At 37.4% G+C, this 20401-nt stretch overlaps 1 protein-coding gene across 1 annotated transcript; it reads left to right on the forward strand.

Annotated features, from left to right (window-relative positions):
- The first annotated feature begins 4920 nt into the window (after positions 1–4920).
- On the forward strand, positions 4921–10292 carry LOC311085822 (uncharacterized protein). The gene is made up of 3 exons (XM_084118446.1): positions 4921–5096; positions 6828–7154; positions 9737–10292. The coding sequence occupies exons 1-3, from the start codon at positions 5036–5038 to the stop codon at positions 10126–10128; spliced, it is 780 nt and encodes a 259-aa protein (XP_083974572.1). The 5' UTR covers positions 4921–5035; the 3' UTR covers positions 10129–10292.
- The last annotated feature ends 10109 nt before the right edge of the window (positions 10293–20401 follow it).

Below are 20401 nucleotides of genomic sequence, written 5' to 3' on the forward strand. Positions count from 1 at the left end.
CACGTATTTGAGTATCAGAGTTTAGAGTGACAGATTCTCCCTCCATCACTGACACTGAATCACCAAACACACCTGGAGAACAAAAACATTTTACACAGATTAAGTCTCTTTATGGTTTACAAAGCCTAAAGTTAGCTGTAGTTTGTAAATAACTTACTAAAGAAAGGTGAAATATGTGAACGTAATTACAACATGGAAAGTTTTGTTTTTCTGGATATTAACATAATTAAAAACCCAATTTATAACTTACCAGTCAGACAGCACCAGCACAAACAGAACAAAGCAAGCATGTCAAACATTTTCACATTGTGACACCAGCAGCTCATCTTAGTCAAACTGAAACCTGCAGAGATGTGGTTTGGTCTGCTTGTTGGTGGGCATTCATTAGGTCAATTAGAATAATTTTTTGTACATCTTCCTAAATGTCATGCTGAGTTAGAGCTTTTTGATTGGAGATTTAAATGGTTTTTAATTCACTTCAAATTCATAAATTAAAATTAAATCAATTATCAATTAATGTGTATGGATTTAACAATTAATACCATCTGCCAACTCTTGTTGTGGTACTAGCTGCTCATCTTAGTCAAAATGAAACCTGCTGTGGTCGGTTTTCTACAGAAATCATCTTTTAGGTCAGAGGGGGCCTGTTTTTTCCTGTCCTGCTTTTAATGAACTTAACAGTTGATTCCCTCACAAAACAGCTTTAAAGTAAAAAAAAAAAACCCTGAATCCATAAAAAACATAACATACACAGATTGACAGCTAATCAATAGGCGTAAATTGCAGGCGGGATGGTTGGGACATGTCCCCACCACTTTTTCAAACATCTTGTGGTACAGATGTATCTAATATAAAGTAAACCTCTAGTTGAGTAGCAGACTCTTATCAGGAGTCAAGATGGGATTCATTTGCAGGCTCAAACAACAATTTATTGACTGAATAACAGGCCAAAATTGGGGGCCTGTTATTGGCCAGGATCCCAGGGTTACACCCCTACTTTTTTTTTTTCTAAGGACATCCTGGGATTTTTAATTACCACAGAGAGTCAGGACCTCAGTTCTTGTTACGGTATAGTGTCCCCATCACTATATTTGTTTTTTTTTTGGACCCACACAGACCACAGGGTGAGCCTCTCTAACATCTCTTCTAGCAGCAACTTGGTTTTCCTGACCAGGCTCAACCCTGTTTAGCTTCAGTGGGCAATAAAAAAAAATTCTTTGAATTTGAAAAAAAAAAACTCCATGAATTTTGCTGAAGAACATTGTTTTGGTTGTGCTTGGGCTCTGCGTGACTGTGAGGGTGAATATGATTATCGCGTTCTGAAGGACACTGTAATATGACCGAAAAGTGTGTTAGGAAAAAACAGGCTTGGACAGCGATGATGAGAAATAACAACACAGGTTTATTTATTAGAAGTGCAGGTAATGGTTAAGGAGGTAATTAAATGATTTTTCTTGGATGCAGAACATTAACCAGAGTTGTACTGTGTTGCAGGTGACGTTGGAGATTGTGGATTCGTGGATGGTGAACGTGGAGAGCACACACTTCCAGGGATGGTCCAAACAGGTGTGTATACAGGTACAGGTCTTGAGTGTCATACAAGAGAGATTTTGTCTGAGATTGTGAGTGTGACTGTGATTCTCATCTAATACATGTTTATTTGACTAACACCTGATTGACTACAACTTGCATTCTGATTTGGGTTATGTTCGCCATATATATAAATATATATTAGGGCTGGGAATCGATAAAAAAAAAAATTGGAGAGATTGGACAGAAAATAGCCCAATATTTAAATATTAAACATCAATAGATTATTCTTCATTCAGTTCTATGCAACATACTCAGATTTATTTTTTGACTATTTTAAAAATAAAGTATAGTCATACAAAGCTATTACCAGAGCATGTGATCAGAGCAGGTAATATATATAGTGTACATATAATTGTATATACTTGTATATAGTTTATCAACTTAAAGGTAGGGTAGGCATTTTTCAGAGAGGCTAGCTATAGCAAGCTAGCTTTGAAAGCATACGATACCACACTTCCTTCAGAGCATCTTCAAAGCCATGCACGAAACAGATATATAAATCAGCTGACTGCTGTGCTTTATTAAGTCCAGAGTCAACATAGCTGTCTACAAGGACATTTTAAAGCACTTCATGCTTCCTTCAGGTGACAAGCTTTATGGAGATGCTGACTTCATTTTCCAGCAGGACTTGGGACCTGCTCACAATGCCAAAAAAATCAAAAACTGGGTCTATGACCATGGGATTACTGTGCTTGATTGGCCAGCAAACTCGCCTGATCTGAACCCCATAGAGAATCTATGGGGCATTGCCAAGAGAAAGATGAGAGACATGAGACCGAAGAATGCAGAAGAGCTGAAGGCTGCTATTGAAGCATTCTGGTCTTCAATAACACCTCAGTAGTGCCATAGGCTGATAGCATCCATGCCACTCCGCATTGAGGCAGCAATCCATGCAAAAGGGCCCCAACCAAGTACTGAGTACATATGCATGATTATACTTTTCAGAGGGCTGACATTTCTGTATTTTAAATCCTTTTTTTTATTGATTTCGTGTAATATTCTAATTTTCTGAGATTTTGAATTTGGGGTTTTCATAAGTTGTAAGCCATAATAATCAAAATTAAAACAAATAAAGGCTTGAAATATCTCACTTTGCATGTAATGAGTCTATATAATATATTAGTTTCACATTTTAAGTTGAATTACTGAAATAAATTAACTTATGCACGATATTCTAATTTTTCGAGTTTCACCTTGTATGTATGTATGTATGTATGTATATATAAAATAAAACCTTAAAAATGATTCCTATTGACTGATGATCATAATATTTTTTCTTCACTTGTAATTCTTTATGCTTCTTTCATTCTTGCAGCACATTTATCAGCATTTCTTATCAGATACTCGTCTGTTTCTTCTGAGTTCAGTGCAAAAATATCCAAAGTGTGGAATAAGATCATTGAATATTGTTTCTGCTGCCATTTTCCAGATGTGTTCTTGGGTGCATATGCTTGAGCACACCTGGTAAAGTGGTCAATGACAACCAGCATGTATTGTTACAGTCCTGACTAGCTTCTGTTTACTCATTTGTGTTTTCCTGTTGCCTAGCAGCATTTGTCTTGTTTTTGTGTGTTCTCTCTTTGTGTGTTTGCAGGGTAGAGTCAAGCTGCGGTTGATGTGAATAGACCATAGACTGTAAAAAAAGATGGACCACGCCCCTTCGCTCTCTTCCATTGATGAGAACTGAAGCCGCCAGAGTCCCGATATGGCGCTGACATATTGGAACTTGAGTCTGCGCAGTAGCGATCTCGGGACCAGACCTGCGCAGTCGTGAGCAGGAAGTAAAGCCGCGAAATAAACGCTCCGCCCTCACTCTCGCAGATGCACTCAGGGAGAGTGGATTCTGCACACTTTTTAAAAAATTGATTGCAGTACGACAAGAGGCTTGTTAAAATAAAGTAAATACAATCTCCTCAGTCCTCCGAAGATCCCGAAAAAAATGTCCGTTGGTGCTTCAGTGACTACTTCGCTCGGAGAACCTGTCAATCACAGCTGTCAATCATGACGTTACACCACTGCATCACGTAACTAACTAAAAACCAACTTATTTTTGAAACAGACACTTGAACTTACATCAGCGTGATAAAAACGACAGCAAATGAAAGAAACCACCTTTGGAAAAAAGATATTTGAGGTGTAATTTAATTGTTTAGTTGGCCTCACGTCCCGTTGAATAACACGGGGAGGCGGGGCTTATGACCTATACTAGGACCAGTCACCGGGGGGCGATCGAGACGTTTTGGCTTCACTTTTCAGGGCTTGTGCGGCACGCTTGGAATAACTGATAAAAAGTTCCTTCTCCCCCAAAGTGGTTGTCTATTGTGGCCTATCCAACACCAGGAGTTTTTGAGTATTAATTTGTTATTTAGTCTTTTTTTCTGTTTTGATGTTTGCTTGATTAATTTATGCATTACCTTAATAAAATCTACTTTTTGGTTAATTTAATTTGCATGTGGCCTCCCTGTTTGTTATATTCCCTGAGTCAGGTGGTTTTGTAAAGGCACTCAGTACTCAGTCATCTCAATTCCTCTCCAAGTGAAGATAGAAACAAGTTGTAGTTGTAATGCTTCTCATTGGAGCACTATCATGGGATACATGCTTTTATCTTTGGGTAACATGACCATCTGACCATCAACAACCTCTTTTTAATTTACATTTTTATGTATTTATAATTGTATTTAGTTAGTGTGTGAACTCGGAGTGATATTTATGTAATCTTGTTTCCATCATGAAATAAAAATAATAATAAAGGTAAGTCACTTTACAAGTCTGATATTTTCTTGCATTTCAAGTTTATTTCACGCAATTCTTTATAACTCCAACTGATATGTTTAAGCTTGCAATTGCGAGAAAAAAAAATTAAATTGTGAAAATTTTCTTTTTACTTTTTTCTTGGCGAAACAAGCTTCCATTGATATTTCTATAGCCATGACATTAAAGGGATAGTTCACTTTGAAATTAAATTTTGGTATGTTTTAGCTTACCTCAAGGGCATCCAAGATGTAGGTGTCTTTTTTTCCGCAGTAGTTTCAATTTTGATATTTTTAGGTCAAACCGTTCTTGTCTGACAGTCATATTATGCAGGTCTACATTACTTTTTTTTTTTCTTTTTTTTTTCTTTTTTTTTTTTTTTTTCAAATAACTAAAATAATTAACTATCAATTAAACTTAACATGATCTTTAAATTCTTTTTAAATAATAACAAGTAATTGGCTAAACTAATGCCATAAAAGTACATTTAGGCTATACGATATTTTACAAACGGTTGACTGCGAAAAGCCGTTTTGCATATGCAAATTAGAACGTTCAATGCGTCATCGCGACATTCCATCATTCCATTCAGCCTGTCAGTTTAGTTTCACTCACAAGTAGGCCTACTAGTTTAACAAGTACGCCCTTAAAGCAGCACACTTTTGTGGATCAGAATAGCCATTCAGTTTCTATGGGGAAAATGTCACTTCTATTTAATTTGCTCTTGGTGATCTCGATTTTACTCTTCCACGGTAAGATTAAGATTTGTTATAATCTATTTTCTGGTGTTGCTTTGATTTCTGTGACCGCATACCTATATTAGGCGCTGTAGTGATGGCAGGATTATTATAGGGTTGAGATTATGCCATGGTGACAACAGCCTAACACTGTCACAGAATTCACAAAGAAATCAACCTTTTTACATCAGTCATCAGTTTTAGTGGCGTGAAAATGGGGTAAATGACTTGATATAAAAACTTAACATGGCATCAAACCGTCAGTAGCCTAAATGTTGGTAGGCTATTATTTTATTATGTAGCTTGAATGTGATGTAAATCGCTTTGGACAAAAGTTTCTGCCGAATTATTCAAATCTAATGTAGCCTCAACACGTTATTTACGTGGGAGATTCAAACGGTAAGAAAACAATATTTATTAGGATCATCACGGCAGTCTGTAATATCCGTGTCTTGACGTATTTTTATGGGAAATATTAATCTAATATTTATTAAAAAGTTTGATTCACGCGCATATAGGGAGGTATGGATTTACTTGGATGTAAATTATGTTGTGCAAGATCATGTTTACAGTTGTGATCAAAAGTTTACATACCTCTTGTAGAATCTGCTAAATGTTAATTATTTTAACAAAATAAGAGGGATCATACAAAGTGTATGTTATGTTTTATTTAGTACTGTCCTGAATAAGATATTTTACATAAATTATGTATACATAGGCCTAGTCCACAATACCCCACAAAAAAAATATATATATATATATATATATTGTTTGTGTCGACCTGGATGATCCACGACAGTTTTCACGTTTTGTGATGGTTCTTCTTGAGTCCCTTGTTTGTCCTAAACAGTTAAACTGCCCACTGTTGCCCAAAAAATCCTCCAGGTCCCACAAATTCTTTTGTTTTTCAAGCATTTTTTGCTTATTTTAACCCTTTCTAGCAGTGACTGTATGATTATGAGATCCATCTTTTCACACTGAGGGACTCAAACACAACTATTAAAAGCTTCAAACATTCACTGATACTCCAGAAGTAAACATGATGCATTAAGAACCAGGGGGTGTAAACCTTTGAACAGGATGAAGATAGACCCAATTGTGGAAATAATAATATTTTGAGTTTATTTTGTAAGACCTGAGAAAACCTGTGTTGCAAATCGAACATAGAAATTGGAATGTAAACAGTTGACAAGTGATCAAGTATAATGTAATTTGATTGGCTGTTAGATTTAGTATGAAATAAATAGAACCCTGCGAAACAGCCAGAAGCCACTGGACTTTGGAGCAACAGTCTTTTGACCTACACAGAACTGCACAGTTAATTTGTAAAAAAAATTAAACATCGTAAATTTTTATTTTTTATATTTTGAAATTCATAATTAAACAGTCAAATGAAGAACATTAGATTCAAGACTTTTATTTACTAATGTTTTGTGTTGAGTATAACTTTAAAGTCCTAAGGTAGTGAGTCAACTTGCTGCATTCACAGCATCAGAATGTCTCCCAGAAGACAAATTAAGTACAAAATACCTTTATCTTCACATCAAATCGTTTACACGATTTACACGGCTCTTAATGCATCATGTTTACTTCGAGTATCAGTGAATGTTTGCAGCTTTTGTAATAGTTGTGGTCAAATATGTGAGAATCCAGACATATTTTTCTACTTAAAATCTTTATGATCTGTAGAAAAACATTTTCACAGCACTATTGTATATTTTTATTTGGCTTATGTTTTTTCTCCAGGTGCCTCTGGTGTTAATACAGATGAAGAGTCAGTGTTAGCGATAGAGGGAGATTCAGTCACTCTAAACTCTGGTGTTAAAACAAACCAACAAGACAGAATTAGATGGTATTATAATGACACTCGTATCGCTCAAATCAGTGGAGATCTCAGTGAGGTCTGTACAGATGTTCAGTGTCCTGAGAGATTCAGAGATAGACTGAAGCTGGATCATCAGTCTGGATCTCTGACCATCAGAAATATCAACACAACACACTCTGGAGTTTATCATCTGAAGATCTTCATCAACAACAGTGACAGTGTAAAGATCTTCAATATTACTGTTGAAGGTGAGTCATTTAATAACGTTTAAGGGCGTTTCTTCAATAGGGGCACATTTAGGCTTGTGAAGTTGAATAAAAAAAAATTTTACCTGCAATGAACAAATGTCATTTCCACCACATCTCAATATACAGCTGTTATTTAAAAACAGAATAACTTATGCCACTCAAGAATTGTTCAAGATAATTTTTTTAACTAGTTTTATCAGTTTTTCCACAATGTACAATAATTATACATTTGTCAATTAGATAAATTATCTGCCCTAAGGACCAAATGGTGAACTGTACACCTGTCACACTCTGAAATGTAATATTGGTTAGGGCAAGAGCTTATTAGAAAATAAATAACTTGCATTTTTATATTAAGTAGAGCATGATCTTGTAAATTGTGGATACATTTTTAATGTGTGATGACAACTTTTAAATATTTTTAAAAAATGTGTGTGGTGATGGAAATGACAGGGTGGTGGTGGAAATGACAATGAATTAACGTGAATATTAATTAGAAAAACTCTTAAACTCATCACACTCAGTAAACTCAATTCACAAAGTCATTAAACATAACCACAACTGTTGATTTATACAACTGATTTGTCTTGAACGGTTACAGTGCATACTGTAAATAACTGACACAACTGATGTCAAGGCAAAAATATAAGCAATAAATGATGCAACAAAATTGAATTTTCATTCATCTTAATGAAATCAATTAATATAAAAGTATAATTTAGAAATAAAAATAATATCAGAATATAAATATAAAAAGTATTGTAATTTATTATAATATAATATAAAAAGTATTACACTAATCTACTCTTGCAATCCATATCAATTGTACTTTGTAATCATAAATGTCATTTCCACCATATGCTGTCATTTCCACCACAGAGGGCAGTGTGGTGGAAATGACATTTCTGTAGTTTTTTGTGAAAAAATGGAAGATAGCTGCACTGATCAGCTTTGAATTAATACTCAGCATTTCATGTATGCAAAATACTCTTATTTAACCCTCAGAGAGTCTTCGTTTAGCAGTCACACTCAGTGCCTTCCCGGTCAGAAGTGACCGGACACCTAAAAATGAAACTTCCTCCATCCCAGTAAAAACCAATGCAATTTAATTTTGTTCTATAATATTTATTCTTTTTAATTTAGTATTTTGAGACAATTTGATTGAACTTATTAATATTTATGCATTATTTATAGTCCATTTTTTGCCATTGAAAATAATGATTAATTTTTTTTTTTCAATTTAAAAAAAAAAAAAAAAAATTATACAGTATTTTCGGTTAAAATAGAGACTAGGCTTTCAGAAAAAAAATAAAATTAAAATAAATAAATAAATTTATTAAACATAAAATTAAATAAATCATGTTATTGCATGGGTTTACCACTAGATGCCTGTATAGCTCTAAATGGAGATGCTTGTGAATTCTAGTTGTTTTTGGACCAAATTACTTACTTTTAAGATGTGGATTGAATGTATTTTTTTAGAAATTCTCAAATAATACTTTTTGCCAAGGTTTATAACATTTTATTAATTATTATTTTAATAATTTTAATAATTATTATATTAATTATATATATATATATATTAATTATAATTATTAATTATGTTATGTTTTTCACTCTTGATGTTTTAGAGTTTCACCCCTTCATTGCTGAGCACTTTTTTTCTGCATCGTGGCCGATTTGTAGAGAATTTTTGTGTTTTTGTCAATTTCCCATTCATTTCCTATGGGGGTCATTTTTGACCAAAGACCACGAGTGTGACTATTTTTTGTATGACCACTTAGCATGCTCGGATCATGAACTAAATTTTTTTTTGTGCTCACATACCTAATGCCAGAAAAGTCACCAAGTTTCGTAACATTCCGATGAAGCTGTGATTTTTAAAAATTCAAAACAGATTTTTTGTAATCTGAATTTATTGGTGTGTATGTGTATAAAAGTGTGTTTGTATGTGTGTGTGTGTGGGTGGGTGTGAATTTTTTGCACTCTTGATGTTGTAGAGTGTCACCCCTTTACTGCGGTGTACTTTTTTTTAGAATCGTGGCCGATTTGTAGATTGTACAGACAAAAATTCAGAGAATTTTTGTGTTTTTGTAAATTTCCCATTCATTTCCTATGGGTCGGTCATTTTTGACCGAAGACACTGAGTGTGACTATTTTTTTTACGACCACTTAGCATGCTCGGATCATGACCTCAATTTTTTTTTGTATTCACATACCTAATGCCATAAAAGTCACCAAGTATCATAACCTTCCGATGAAGCTGTGATTTTTAAAAATTCAAAACAGAAAATTTTTCGGTCAGAAGTGACCGAGGACTCTCTGAGGGTTAACTTAATTTCTTTAACTTTTTAAAAACACCCTTGAAGGTACAGCATGTTTGGAAATGACGTAGAATTGCCTCCATGTCCAACATGTGCTCTGATGTCTCCGAACATTTCCATAGAACCAAAATGGTTCTTTTTTTCAGATCATAATCAAGAAAGGGCTTATGCAAAGTCATGTTCACAGTTCTCTCATGTTGTGTAGTTTGTATTTGTTTTCAGCAAAAGATCCTCCAGCATCTGTTGTTTGTGTTTCAGGAGTTTCTGCTGCTGAACGAGATGAAGTGAAGAGAAAGTCAGTGAATGAGGGAGAATCTGTTACTTTTGATTCTGCTGAAGCAAGAAAACTAAATGATGTGATGACGTGGTATTTTAATGACATTGTCATCACTGAAATCACTGGAGATCAGAGTAAGATCTGTACAGATGTTCAGTGTAAAGAGAGATTCAGAGACAGACTGAAGCTGGATCATCAGACTGGATCTCTGAACATCACAAACACCAGAAACACAGACTCTGGAGAATATAAACTACAGATCAACATCAACAACAGCAGATTCAGCATCACTAGAGTGAAGAGATTCAATATTACTGTAATTGGTGAGAATATAATTTTTTTTTTTTTTTTAAATCAACTCAGTAAATGTTGAGTTGACTTTTTTTGAGTCAACTCAACAACTCAACTTCGGCTCAATAACATTTTGACTAATGTTATAAACTTGATAAGTTGAAAAAATGCATAATATTAGTTTTCCAGTGACCGCTGCTGTTTCCTGTTGATACAGCCGATGATAAGTATAGAAGGGTCTAAAGTAAAAAAAAATAAATAAATAAAAAAGTACTGGATGGATTATCATTCACAATAATGTCTGTTTCTCTGTATCTGATTCCAGGTTCAGGTCTGTCTTCAGGAGCTGTAGCAGGAATAGTTGTTGGTGTTCTGCTGGTGTTTGCTGCTGCTGTATCTGCTGCTGTGATTTACTATCGCCACCACAGGACCCATGCAGCAGTACCACAGAGAGTAAGTATTACATACAGCTGATTTATCAAGATAGATGAGATTTACTGTGCAAAAACAAAGTTCTTTTTTTTTCTGGATTTAACATAAATGTAAATTAAATGTAATACATGTAAATGTGAAATGTTATCTTTTTTGCTCTTTACTTTTATTTTTTTATTTTTAACTGTACACAAGCAGACATTCACTGGTGAAACAGTCAAAACATCAATCCTTCTCATCACTGAAACTGTCACATTTTGGGTTTTGGTTCTTGTTCTTGTCATTGTCATGTTTCTGTGTCTTGTTAATGTGATTCCATGTTTGTCATGTGATCCTGCCATGTGTCTTGGTTAGTTCTTATCGTTGAACTATGGTGGTTGTTCCGTTCCCGAGTCTTGTTCCTGTTCCTGAGTCTGAGTTTGTATTTGTGAAGTTTTGAGTTTATTTAATAGAAGACTGCTGCACTTGGATCCTGTTTCCTCCTCTGCTTCAACCGAACGTAACAGTAACTTCTGTGAATCTGTGTTTTCTTACAGGAGGATGATGCTGACAATAACCCACCACCTGATCCCAATGTCATTCAGGAGGATGATGATAACCCACCACATGATGCCAATGACATTTCTTTGGAGGACATGTAACATCTTTAAATCAGACTCAGGCCGAGGCTCCCAATAAAACAATGGACACTGAAGAGAATTAGGAAGTGATGGAGAGACGAGGATCAGCTGAAACTCTCATCGCTCACAGAGTAATTGTGTCACGATTTCAAGATTTCAGCAGTCTGCACCAATACCAGTAAAAATTTAACCTATTACATACCAACTTAACCAATTTCACGAGTTCACACTTACATATAATTAGATGCAGTGAAGCTTTATGAGTATTCAGCGTGCTGTCCGGGGAAGAGGCTCCGAGCTCGGGGTTTGGCCCGCACCCAGAGTACTCCACCTGTGGTAGTAAACTAGAAGTGTGGAGAAGGGGTGGTGGAGGGATTCTGTTAAAGTGTCAATGAACAGAGGTAAGTCTGCTATATATATATATATATATATATATAGCCATTTAGCCTTTTACAGTATATGAGCAATAATAGAAGAAACAGAGTTTTCCAGCAGTAGATCAGCGAGTGCTTGATGTATCGCAGTATATTTTATTAAAGCTGTTACAGTGATCCATACAGAAACAGTGAGTTATTATCTCTGTTTCTTAACATTTCCACTATAATGCTGATCTGGTTTGACATCTCAGTTATTTTGTCCCGTCTGTTTACATCCTCTTATTACTGATAGAACTGTTTTTTACAATTACCTCAACAAGATGGGCATTATGACCAATATTTTCCTCCTCAACACAAGGACAATCGGGACTACTGATACTGAAGGTATTTTTTACTAGTATTGTTGCTGTTGCTGGTAATGTCTGGTATTCTTATGTTGCTAATGTTTATGGTTTAACCCTTCATCAGAAAACACTTTCCAGCAGCTACACTGGAACCAAAACCAGCCTTATTAACCTTGGAATATCATTTATTTATTTTAAAGTTGGTGAAACATTCAGGTATTTATTTTGTTCATTGCCCGTAATTGGATGCATATATGACACAGCAGGCTGTGTTAAATGTTGTTACTCTGGCGTTAAACCTGAGAAATACTCAATGGAGGATTGTTACAGCCATAATAACACACAAATGTGTGTATACTTGGTAAAACAATGCAATTCAACTTTTCAAATGTGCAAAAATGAAGTTCACCTGAAGTTGTGAACAAACATCTGTGACATTTTATGAGGTGCTGATTCATTCTTTCATTTTATTTGTTGGCATGTGAGGAGATGAAGATCTGTCGTGTTATTTAACTTTTTCTCTATCTTTTGTCTTTTTCAGTTCTATTGAGCTGTGATTGTTGTGTGTAATTGTCGAGTGTGTTTTGTTTTTGATTTTTCTTTTTGTCTGGTGCTCATTGTAAATGTATTAATCAATAGAGGTGTTTCATGATTTTTATTTATGTCAGGTAAATATTTTAAGAAAAGCCATTTAAGTGCCAAAGCTAATATATGCTAAACTTCTCTCAAAAGCTTTTATCACAGATCTAATCATAAATCAATAAGAACTGGACATGAATGTTGTAGGTTTCCTAACACTAAGGTATATATTTTTTTAATAAGCTGTTTTAGAGACAAATATGGTGTTTCTTGCATTCTGGGCAGAATATTTCCTTATCTTTACATCAGCCACAAAAACACTGTTTTCTTTTCTGAAACAATGAAATGTACATGAAAATTCTTTGTATATTTATGTGATCAATATTATTAAAAACATATTCATAACATATGTAATATGTGTGTCTCTAAAATATTTTTGTTATCAGAAATATCTAAGCTAATATTGAATCATCTACAATCTACTTTCACTAGCAACTTAATTATGATTGTTGTTACGTCCTGTAATGTCATGATTGATGGACAGCTGTGTTTGTTTCGCTGTCTGTTTTCTCCCTCTCTACTGTTCATTTTTCTTTTCTGCACCCAGCAATAAAAGCAGCCAAAGAAGCACAGCAAGCAGAGACTTGTGGACTCATTCTCTCCTGTCCCAGACAGTTTGCCGACTGTTGCTTTTTTACCTGTGATGTTCATCAGCTGATCTTCAGTGTTTGTTATACTAAAAGTATAGGAATGGTCAGCCAACCAAAATGTGTTTTGTTATAGCATTTGCTGATGGTTCAATTTGTTAGACCTTTTCTGTAATGGAAACCTATAGGGAGGTGGGTGCCATTTCCTTTGTATTCTACCTTTCGCTCCCTTAATTATTGGCGAGACAAGGAAGAAGCCTTCTAGAATTCTTCTATATATAAGAGAGAGAACCAAAATTATTACCAAAATACTGGAGAAATTATAATATACAGCACCTGGGAAGGAAAAGGGACAAACTGTGAAACAAAGTGGCAAAACAAAGAAAATAATAAAACAAACAGAATCTTTCTAACCCGTTTCAACTAAACCCAATACAAAGGAAAAAAAAAGAAAGAAATTCTTCAACGTTCCCTACTCTATTTGTCAAAACAAAAAATACAATGAACGTCACAAGTCCCTTAACCTAGTGTGTCTAAACAAATAAAACAAAACCCAGTGTGTATGATATCACGTGACAGAACTTACCCGTTCCCTTCCCCTATCCAGCCCACACACTGTTACAATCACGCCAGACTCCACCCTCACTCAATCACGGCGCACCTCCTCTCCCGAATACTGATCACACACACCTGCATATCATCAATTCTTCAATCACCTCCAGCACTTAAACCCCGCTCTCACTCTCACTCATTGTCCGGTATCGTTTGCATCTAGACGCTTTCGATATGCTTACCTCCAGGACTCCTCTACTGCTTACCTGTTCCGTGGATACCTCTCCCAGCCTCCCAGTCTTCCTCGTGGGTCGTGTTCTCCTGAGTCTTCTCCGGTTCTGGTAATCTCCTTCCGTTCCCCATCTGCAAGAAAGTCTACATCATCGGGACTATTTCTGATCCACTCACCTTCATCTGCACTGCCGATCTCTCTGCTGGTTGATTATAATAAATACTTTCATTACCTTATCCGTGTGTCTGCCCCTTCTGTGTTGTAACACACACAGTGTTAACGCCCTCAAACACTCAATAATAAGATGGCAAGATCATTCTGTTTCAGATGATAATCAAATTGTAAGCTTGGCATTGAGAAAGGACACATGTGACTGAAACGTTTGCCTCTTTTCTCAGTGTGCGGACCCTTTTGAAGTGCCTCTCCAACAGGAGTCTTTTTTTCTACGCACCTCATATGGACTAATTTTAAGGCACGTTGAGTCCCCAGCTACTCTTCAGATGATAATCATAACACACTAAAAAACTGATAACCCCCCAAAAAACAAAACACAACAATCATATCACAAAGTGCACAATCTCTCTCTCTCTCCTTCTCTCTCTCTCTCTCCTTCTCTCTCTCTCTCCTTCTCTCTCTCCTTCTCTCTCTCTCTCCTTCTCTCTCTCTCTCTCTCTCTCTCTCTCTCTCTCTCTCTCTCTCTCTCTCTCTCTCTCTCTCTCTCTCTCTCTCTCTCTCTCTCTCTCTCTCTCTCTCTCTCTCACACACACACACACTTGTAGCATAGTGATAACTCGCTCAAACTGCTCCTCTCAGATGATTGACAGCAGACACGAACCAATCAGCACGTCACCTGCAAAAGTGAAAGTAAAAAATGAGAGCGGCACAGAAGACAGAAAAAGCTTGTTTAAGAGGGAGGCGTAGCGTCCTGGTGTGGGGGCGTGGTCAAGTTCCGCGTCCTGACTGAGGAGGCCAGAGAAGGACGAGCGTCCCGCGGCAGCCTGCTCTGACGGGTCTGGCGACAGAGGGGGGACGAGAGTGGAGAGGCATAGCGTTGCACACTGCCATCTGCGACCTCTTGGGGCTCGGAGGAAGGGGTGTCAGTTCTTTCTTTAACAGTTTTAGAGTGCAGCCCACTGTGAACACCAGCGTCGGGAAAGGGAGAACAAGATTCTCCCCGGCCCTCCACCGGGGGAAGGAGTGGTCCTGCCACCATATCCTGACAAGAATTGAGGCCTAACTCCGAGCTGCCCCTCTCAGGAGCGCCTCTTAGCCTGGCGTTTGGCAGGCTTAGGGGTGGAGACGGGTTGTGCCACCTTCCTGCGACATCCTCCTTGCTTTGGCCTGGGTGAAGGCTGCTACTTGGGCCAAGCAGGAGGGGTGGGAGCTGGAAGGGGGGCGACCTCGGCGGGAAGCAGACTGAGGGGGCTGCACTGACGGCTGGGTGGAGACTGTTGGGCAAAGTCCTCGACTGCACCTCCGAATAGCCCAGCCTGAGATATGGGGGAGTTGAGAAAACGAATTCTGTCAGCCTCCTGCATATCACCCAGGTTGAGCCACAGATGCCGTTCCTGGACCACACATGTGGACATCACCTGGCCCAGGGATCGTGCAGTGACCTTCTTCGCCCGTAGAGCGAGGTATGCACAGCTCTTGCAGGAGCCCTGGGTCAGCCCTGCCCTCGTGCATGCCCAAACACGCTACGCAGCATTCATAACCGTCAGGCGGATGGATCATGTGCCCACAACCAGAAACACACGGGCGAAACACGAGCGACGTGCAAGCCACTGTACACACAGACCAGCAGCAGGATCGTGAATCCACTGAAAATGCGCCGTCACACCAACACCGACTGAAGAGCGCTTGTTGCTTGAAGAAGGCGAAGGAGAAGCACATACACACAGAAGCAAAAACATAATGCGAGATTGCACTCGCGGCTCCTATACCCACGTGGTGGGGCGATGTTCGCGATGCAAATTCCGCAGAGCCATGGTATTTTCAGAACATTGACTTATTTTCTAATACTCGAAGGTAATAGGGCTTTCTAGCGAAACACCCATTTCGTCAGTCACTGACGTATCTCGTAGTGACTGACTGAAAGAGAATGTGAGATCCTGGTTATGACACGTACTCTAGTAGTACAGTAGTATACATGCTGTTTTATGTAGTCATTAAATACCAGCACCTGTCTTTAGCCAATAAAAATGTACATGGCTCGCAGCAACAGTTTTACAGGTTTATGAGCTATTAGAAATGACTGTCATTAAAACAGTAATTAGAGCAATTCAGAAAAAGCACACTCTTTGACGAAGATCCCATATTAGTTATGCTTTTTTTGTAGGAACAATAACTTGTTTGGCAATGCTGTGGTCTGCTTGAGTCTGTGGAAATGTGATGCATCCCACTAGTTGTCGTTATGATTATGTGGTTTAATTTCTGAGCGGTGTTGTGGTGAAGGTTAAAAGCAACAGCACCATGTCGGTCTTAGGAGAGAAATACACAAGAGGACAAAGGCTTTCACTGCAGAAGACTGGGTGTAACGCATTCAATTGGATGTGGGATATTTAATAAGCATTTAAATGACAGAAAATATTTTTGTTTGTCATCAACACAAAGGTCCTCTATAGCAACCAAATCAGGCCCAGTTTAAGCTTTGAGATGCAAGGTGGGCCGGAGTTGTTCCTTTAATGCATTTAATATTATTTAATTTTTCCTGAAAATACATTTTGTATCACTACTGTAATTTCAGATTTTATAACAAAAGGGGAAGGTTTTGAAAGGGACTATTAACACTGCTATTCTATTTTTAGAAGCATAAATCATTTTTGTTCATGTCACAAATTCAATTATGCATTTTTCCTTAATGTTCCAACATTAAAAAGTAATATTATATGTCTACTATTAAATTGATACATTTAGGAATAATTATGATCTCCTATATCAGTTGGGGGCAGAACAAAAAACTTTTTGTGTGTGTGTGTGTGGTTGTGTGTGTGTTTTTTTTTTTTTTTTTTTTTTTTTGCAGAATGTAATAAAAAACTGGAACAAACTCAATTTTATTTCTTACTAGGTGTAAAACATTGTTCTTACAAGCTATGAAATGGTAAACTGGATAAATTTGTTCAGATAGTTTTTCAACAAGCAGATTTCTGATACCAAAATTTGGATCTTATCCCCCAAGCAATTGGATTTTTAATGAATTTGGATTAATCCATAATAAACTGACTACTAATACTATTATTCTAACAAATACTCCTTAAATTGCTCTATATCTATTCCCCTCCTAAAGCTGAGCTTTAACTGATAGGATAGTCTTTTCATTTTCGTCTGTGTCAGTAAAGAGTGTAAACATATATAAGGGTCAAATGATATTTGTTTTATGAATCATTTCTTAGTTTAGTGAATTTACGTCATTCATTCATTTTTAAATAAATGTGCATTGGCTGGTCTAGCCTGAAATAGGCTAGAAATAGTCTAGCCTCTTTTTAAAGCTATTTGAGCAGAAGAAACAACATTTATGGGACAGTTCATTTTAGATTTTGTTGCTGATTCAAAATATGTTATTTCATTGTGAGTTCGCCAAGCTCTCAACTGAACTCAACCTGAGAGGGTGACTGAGGAATCCAAAAAAGAGTAGATAGCAAGAGACAAAGTTAAGTAGATCATCCATGCATTTATCAATATCATACATATTTAAAGGGACACTTCACCCATTTCCATTAAGCTTTGCATTGTTAGAAACCCAGTCATACTATTGAATGGTCGTGCAACACTCTCTCATTTTCCCCTGAGACGGGAGAAATCCGTTATTTACCTCTTACACTTCCTCCTACAATGACGCAAAAATCGTCATTTTGCGTCATTGTCGGAGGAAGTGTAAGAGGGGGGGATTTCTGTTAAGACTACAGAGGCCCTGTCCCAAATGGCGCACTTTATGCGGACTTTCGGTCTCGTGGACTTGAATTGCGCGTGCTCGCTGAGTCTACGAGTCCGTAGGCCGTCCCATTCAGTATTTTACCGCTCTGAAGTGTGCTCAGCAGCGCCCCCTTTGTACCCTTGAAGCGGTCTTCCGCGAAGCCCGCATAGAAGCAGGCTCCACGCACTTTAACTACCCAGGAATCCTTGCGAAAGGCCAATCAGACAACAGATGGGAGGAGATTTCACTTTTTGTTGACATGGCTGAGAAGAAAATATTACGGTTTTTATGACCTAAATGTACATTTTACCAGTTGTTACCTACAGTTTATACAAACATTATGGTCATCGACCAGTGGTTGATGTCTCAAACATAATAATAGCGCGTTTAATAATACGATCGCATTATGATTCATTAAATAAATAGAACCGAATGTCAGGGCTTTACTGAGTCATATGTAAACATATGAATATTGAAACCTGTAAATTGAAAAAATTATGTTTAAATTATGTTTTAAAATTGTAATCTTAGTTCAAATGGAACATTATGTAGCCTATTATTATGTACAACTGTATACATCATTTAAATAAGCGTGATATATCTATTGTTTAATGTCCAGGTGATATGCACAATATCAAAATATAGAACTGTAAAATTAGGATGTGTATTTGACATGCAGATAAGACGTCGGAGCGCAGAAATGTGATTTTTCCTGTCTAACAACAACCAGGCCGTTATTTCCGGCGTGCCGATCGAGTCTGTCCCAAAAATACCTCTCAATGCGCCCTCGTGGACTCGCGCCAAGGGCCCTATAGGTCTGCACTACATGACGTCACCAAAGTGTGGACTCTGAGGAAGTCCACAAGTCCGGAGTGTGCCATTTGGGACAGGGCCAGACACTCGTTCCTCATCTTTCCCAGGGGGCGGGACCCGCTCACGCTACAGACCTATTACAGATCAGTGGGTGGGACTTTACTCTCTGAAACTGAAAGCAATATCCTCCATCTTGTTTGAAGCTAAGCTAACAGGCGCTGTGGAGACAGATGTACAGTTATGACAATAGCGGAGGAGAGTGCTCAATATGATATAGAGTAAGAGGATTTCGGAAGTCTGATGCTTGAATCAGGTGTTAGTGGCTACCTTTACAAGCCGCATTATAGCGAAGAGCAGCCGAGGCAGAAGACCTGCCTGCCGCGGACGAGGAGCCCGGACTGGCTCGAGTTAGGGCGGACCGGTGGCGCCGGTGATCTCACTATGCAACTCATAGACTGTAAGATGCAACTACGAACACAGAGATAGAGTCCGTCTGCGGCAAAGAATTTCAACGATGACTATTTCTCCTGGACGAAATCTCTGAATCAGACGAGGACACGGACGTTTGTGTTGAGAACTATCCTAGTTTCGCACCGCATATGTTCTGACTGAACATCCAGGTACCATGCAATAATTCACCTTTTCGAAAGAAATACAAACGAGGAGTAATGCACTAATGAGTTCGCCAACTAACTAGACATTTTGTGTGAATGTGAAATGAATTTTAAGCTCTGGTGGTAGCTAGCCTTGTAGACGGAAGAGTGATTTCTCTTATAGGCAGATATGCGCTTTCTGGATTAGTGGGAGAGGCTTGCGGAGCTGTGCAATGTGGTGCATTGTGGGAGTTGTTGTCTTTCATACAAATGCGTCCTGAAGTTATTTTTTGTCTTTTCTCGGTCACGAAGGCACCAAATTCAAAAATTATTTTACATTTCGACTACATATATGACCCACTTTAAATAAAAAACAATGTTCAAATGGGTGAAATGACCCTTTAAGTCTGTCTTTAGGTTATGTAGCAGGGATGTGTGTTGTTGTTATGCTGGTGTGATTTACTATAACTGAAGTGAGCAGGACAAAATGTCGGATTTCAAAATTTTGTGTGCCAAAAAAAATATTGGCTATTTTTATTACAATAATTGAGTTTGTTATAAACAGGCATCAGGCATCCCAGTAATCAGCGAAGTGTCTTTATTTACTTCATTATAGTGTTGGGAGAAACAAAACTTTTCGAAACTCTTTTCGAAATTAATTGAACCAGTTGCTTAGAAAAAAATGATTCACTCTTTCGAAGCGCTCAAATTGTCACACCCTGGTGACCCCTGCTGGTCAGAACAGTGTAAATACAACAAAAACTCAGGCCAAACATGCATACAAGCAGATTTTACAAACCAGTTACAAATGTTTTATTGAAGGTGTAATTTATTAAATACAATTAACAAATCATCTAGTGTTGAACTTTATTGTCCAGTCTGTTTGTCACAGAGCGGAAATTTATCTTTGACACTGGTGACATAGATACATTCACATTACTGCTTAAAAAACACATCACACATTAACAACACAGATACAAAATTTACAACAAAAAAACAAAAACAAAAAAAAAAACAAACCGTTCTATTGAATCACTTTAGAAAGCTATACGATTTATCACTGCCATTGGGAGAAGCGTTTTTTTTTTTTTATGCACGTTTCTTCTAGCCAAGGAAATTTTGAGTCTACGCCCAGATGGGAGCAATTCAAAAGTAGAGTGAAGAGGGTGAGTATTATCTTTAAAAATCGCAATTGCCATTTTTCCCATAAAATGATCAAACAAGCCCTGAAGTGGCTGTTGTTTGTGTCCAAT

This window comes from Abramis brama, assembly GCF_963993115.1.
Source record: "Abramis brama genome assembly, chromosome: 6".
In the NCBI taxonomy this organism is placed as follows: Eukaryota; Metazoa; Chordata; class Actinopteri; order Cypriniformes; family Leuciscidae; genus Abramis; species Abramis brama.

Coding starts and splice junctions, on each gene's coding strand:
- LOC311085822 (XM_084118446.1), top strand. CDS start 5,036: ATGGGGAAAATGTCACTTCTATTTAATTTGCTCTTGGTGATCTCGATT. Junction 5,097..6,827: donor CTCGATTTTACTCTTCCACG/GTAAGATTAAGA, acceptor TTTTTTCTCCAG/GTGCCTCTGGTGTTAATACA. Junction 7,155..9,736: donor CTTCAATATTACTGTTGAAG/GTGAGTCATTTA, acceptor TTTGTGTTTCAG/GAGTTTCTGCTGCTGAACGA.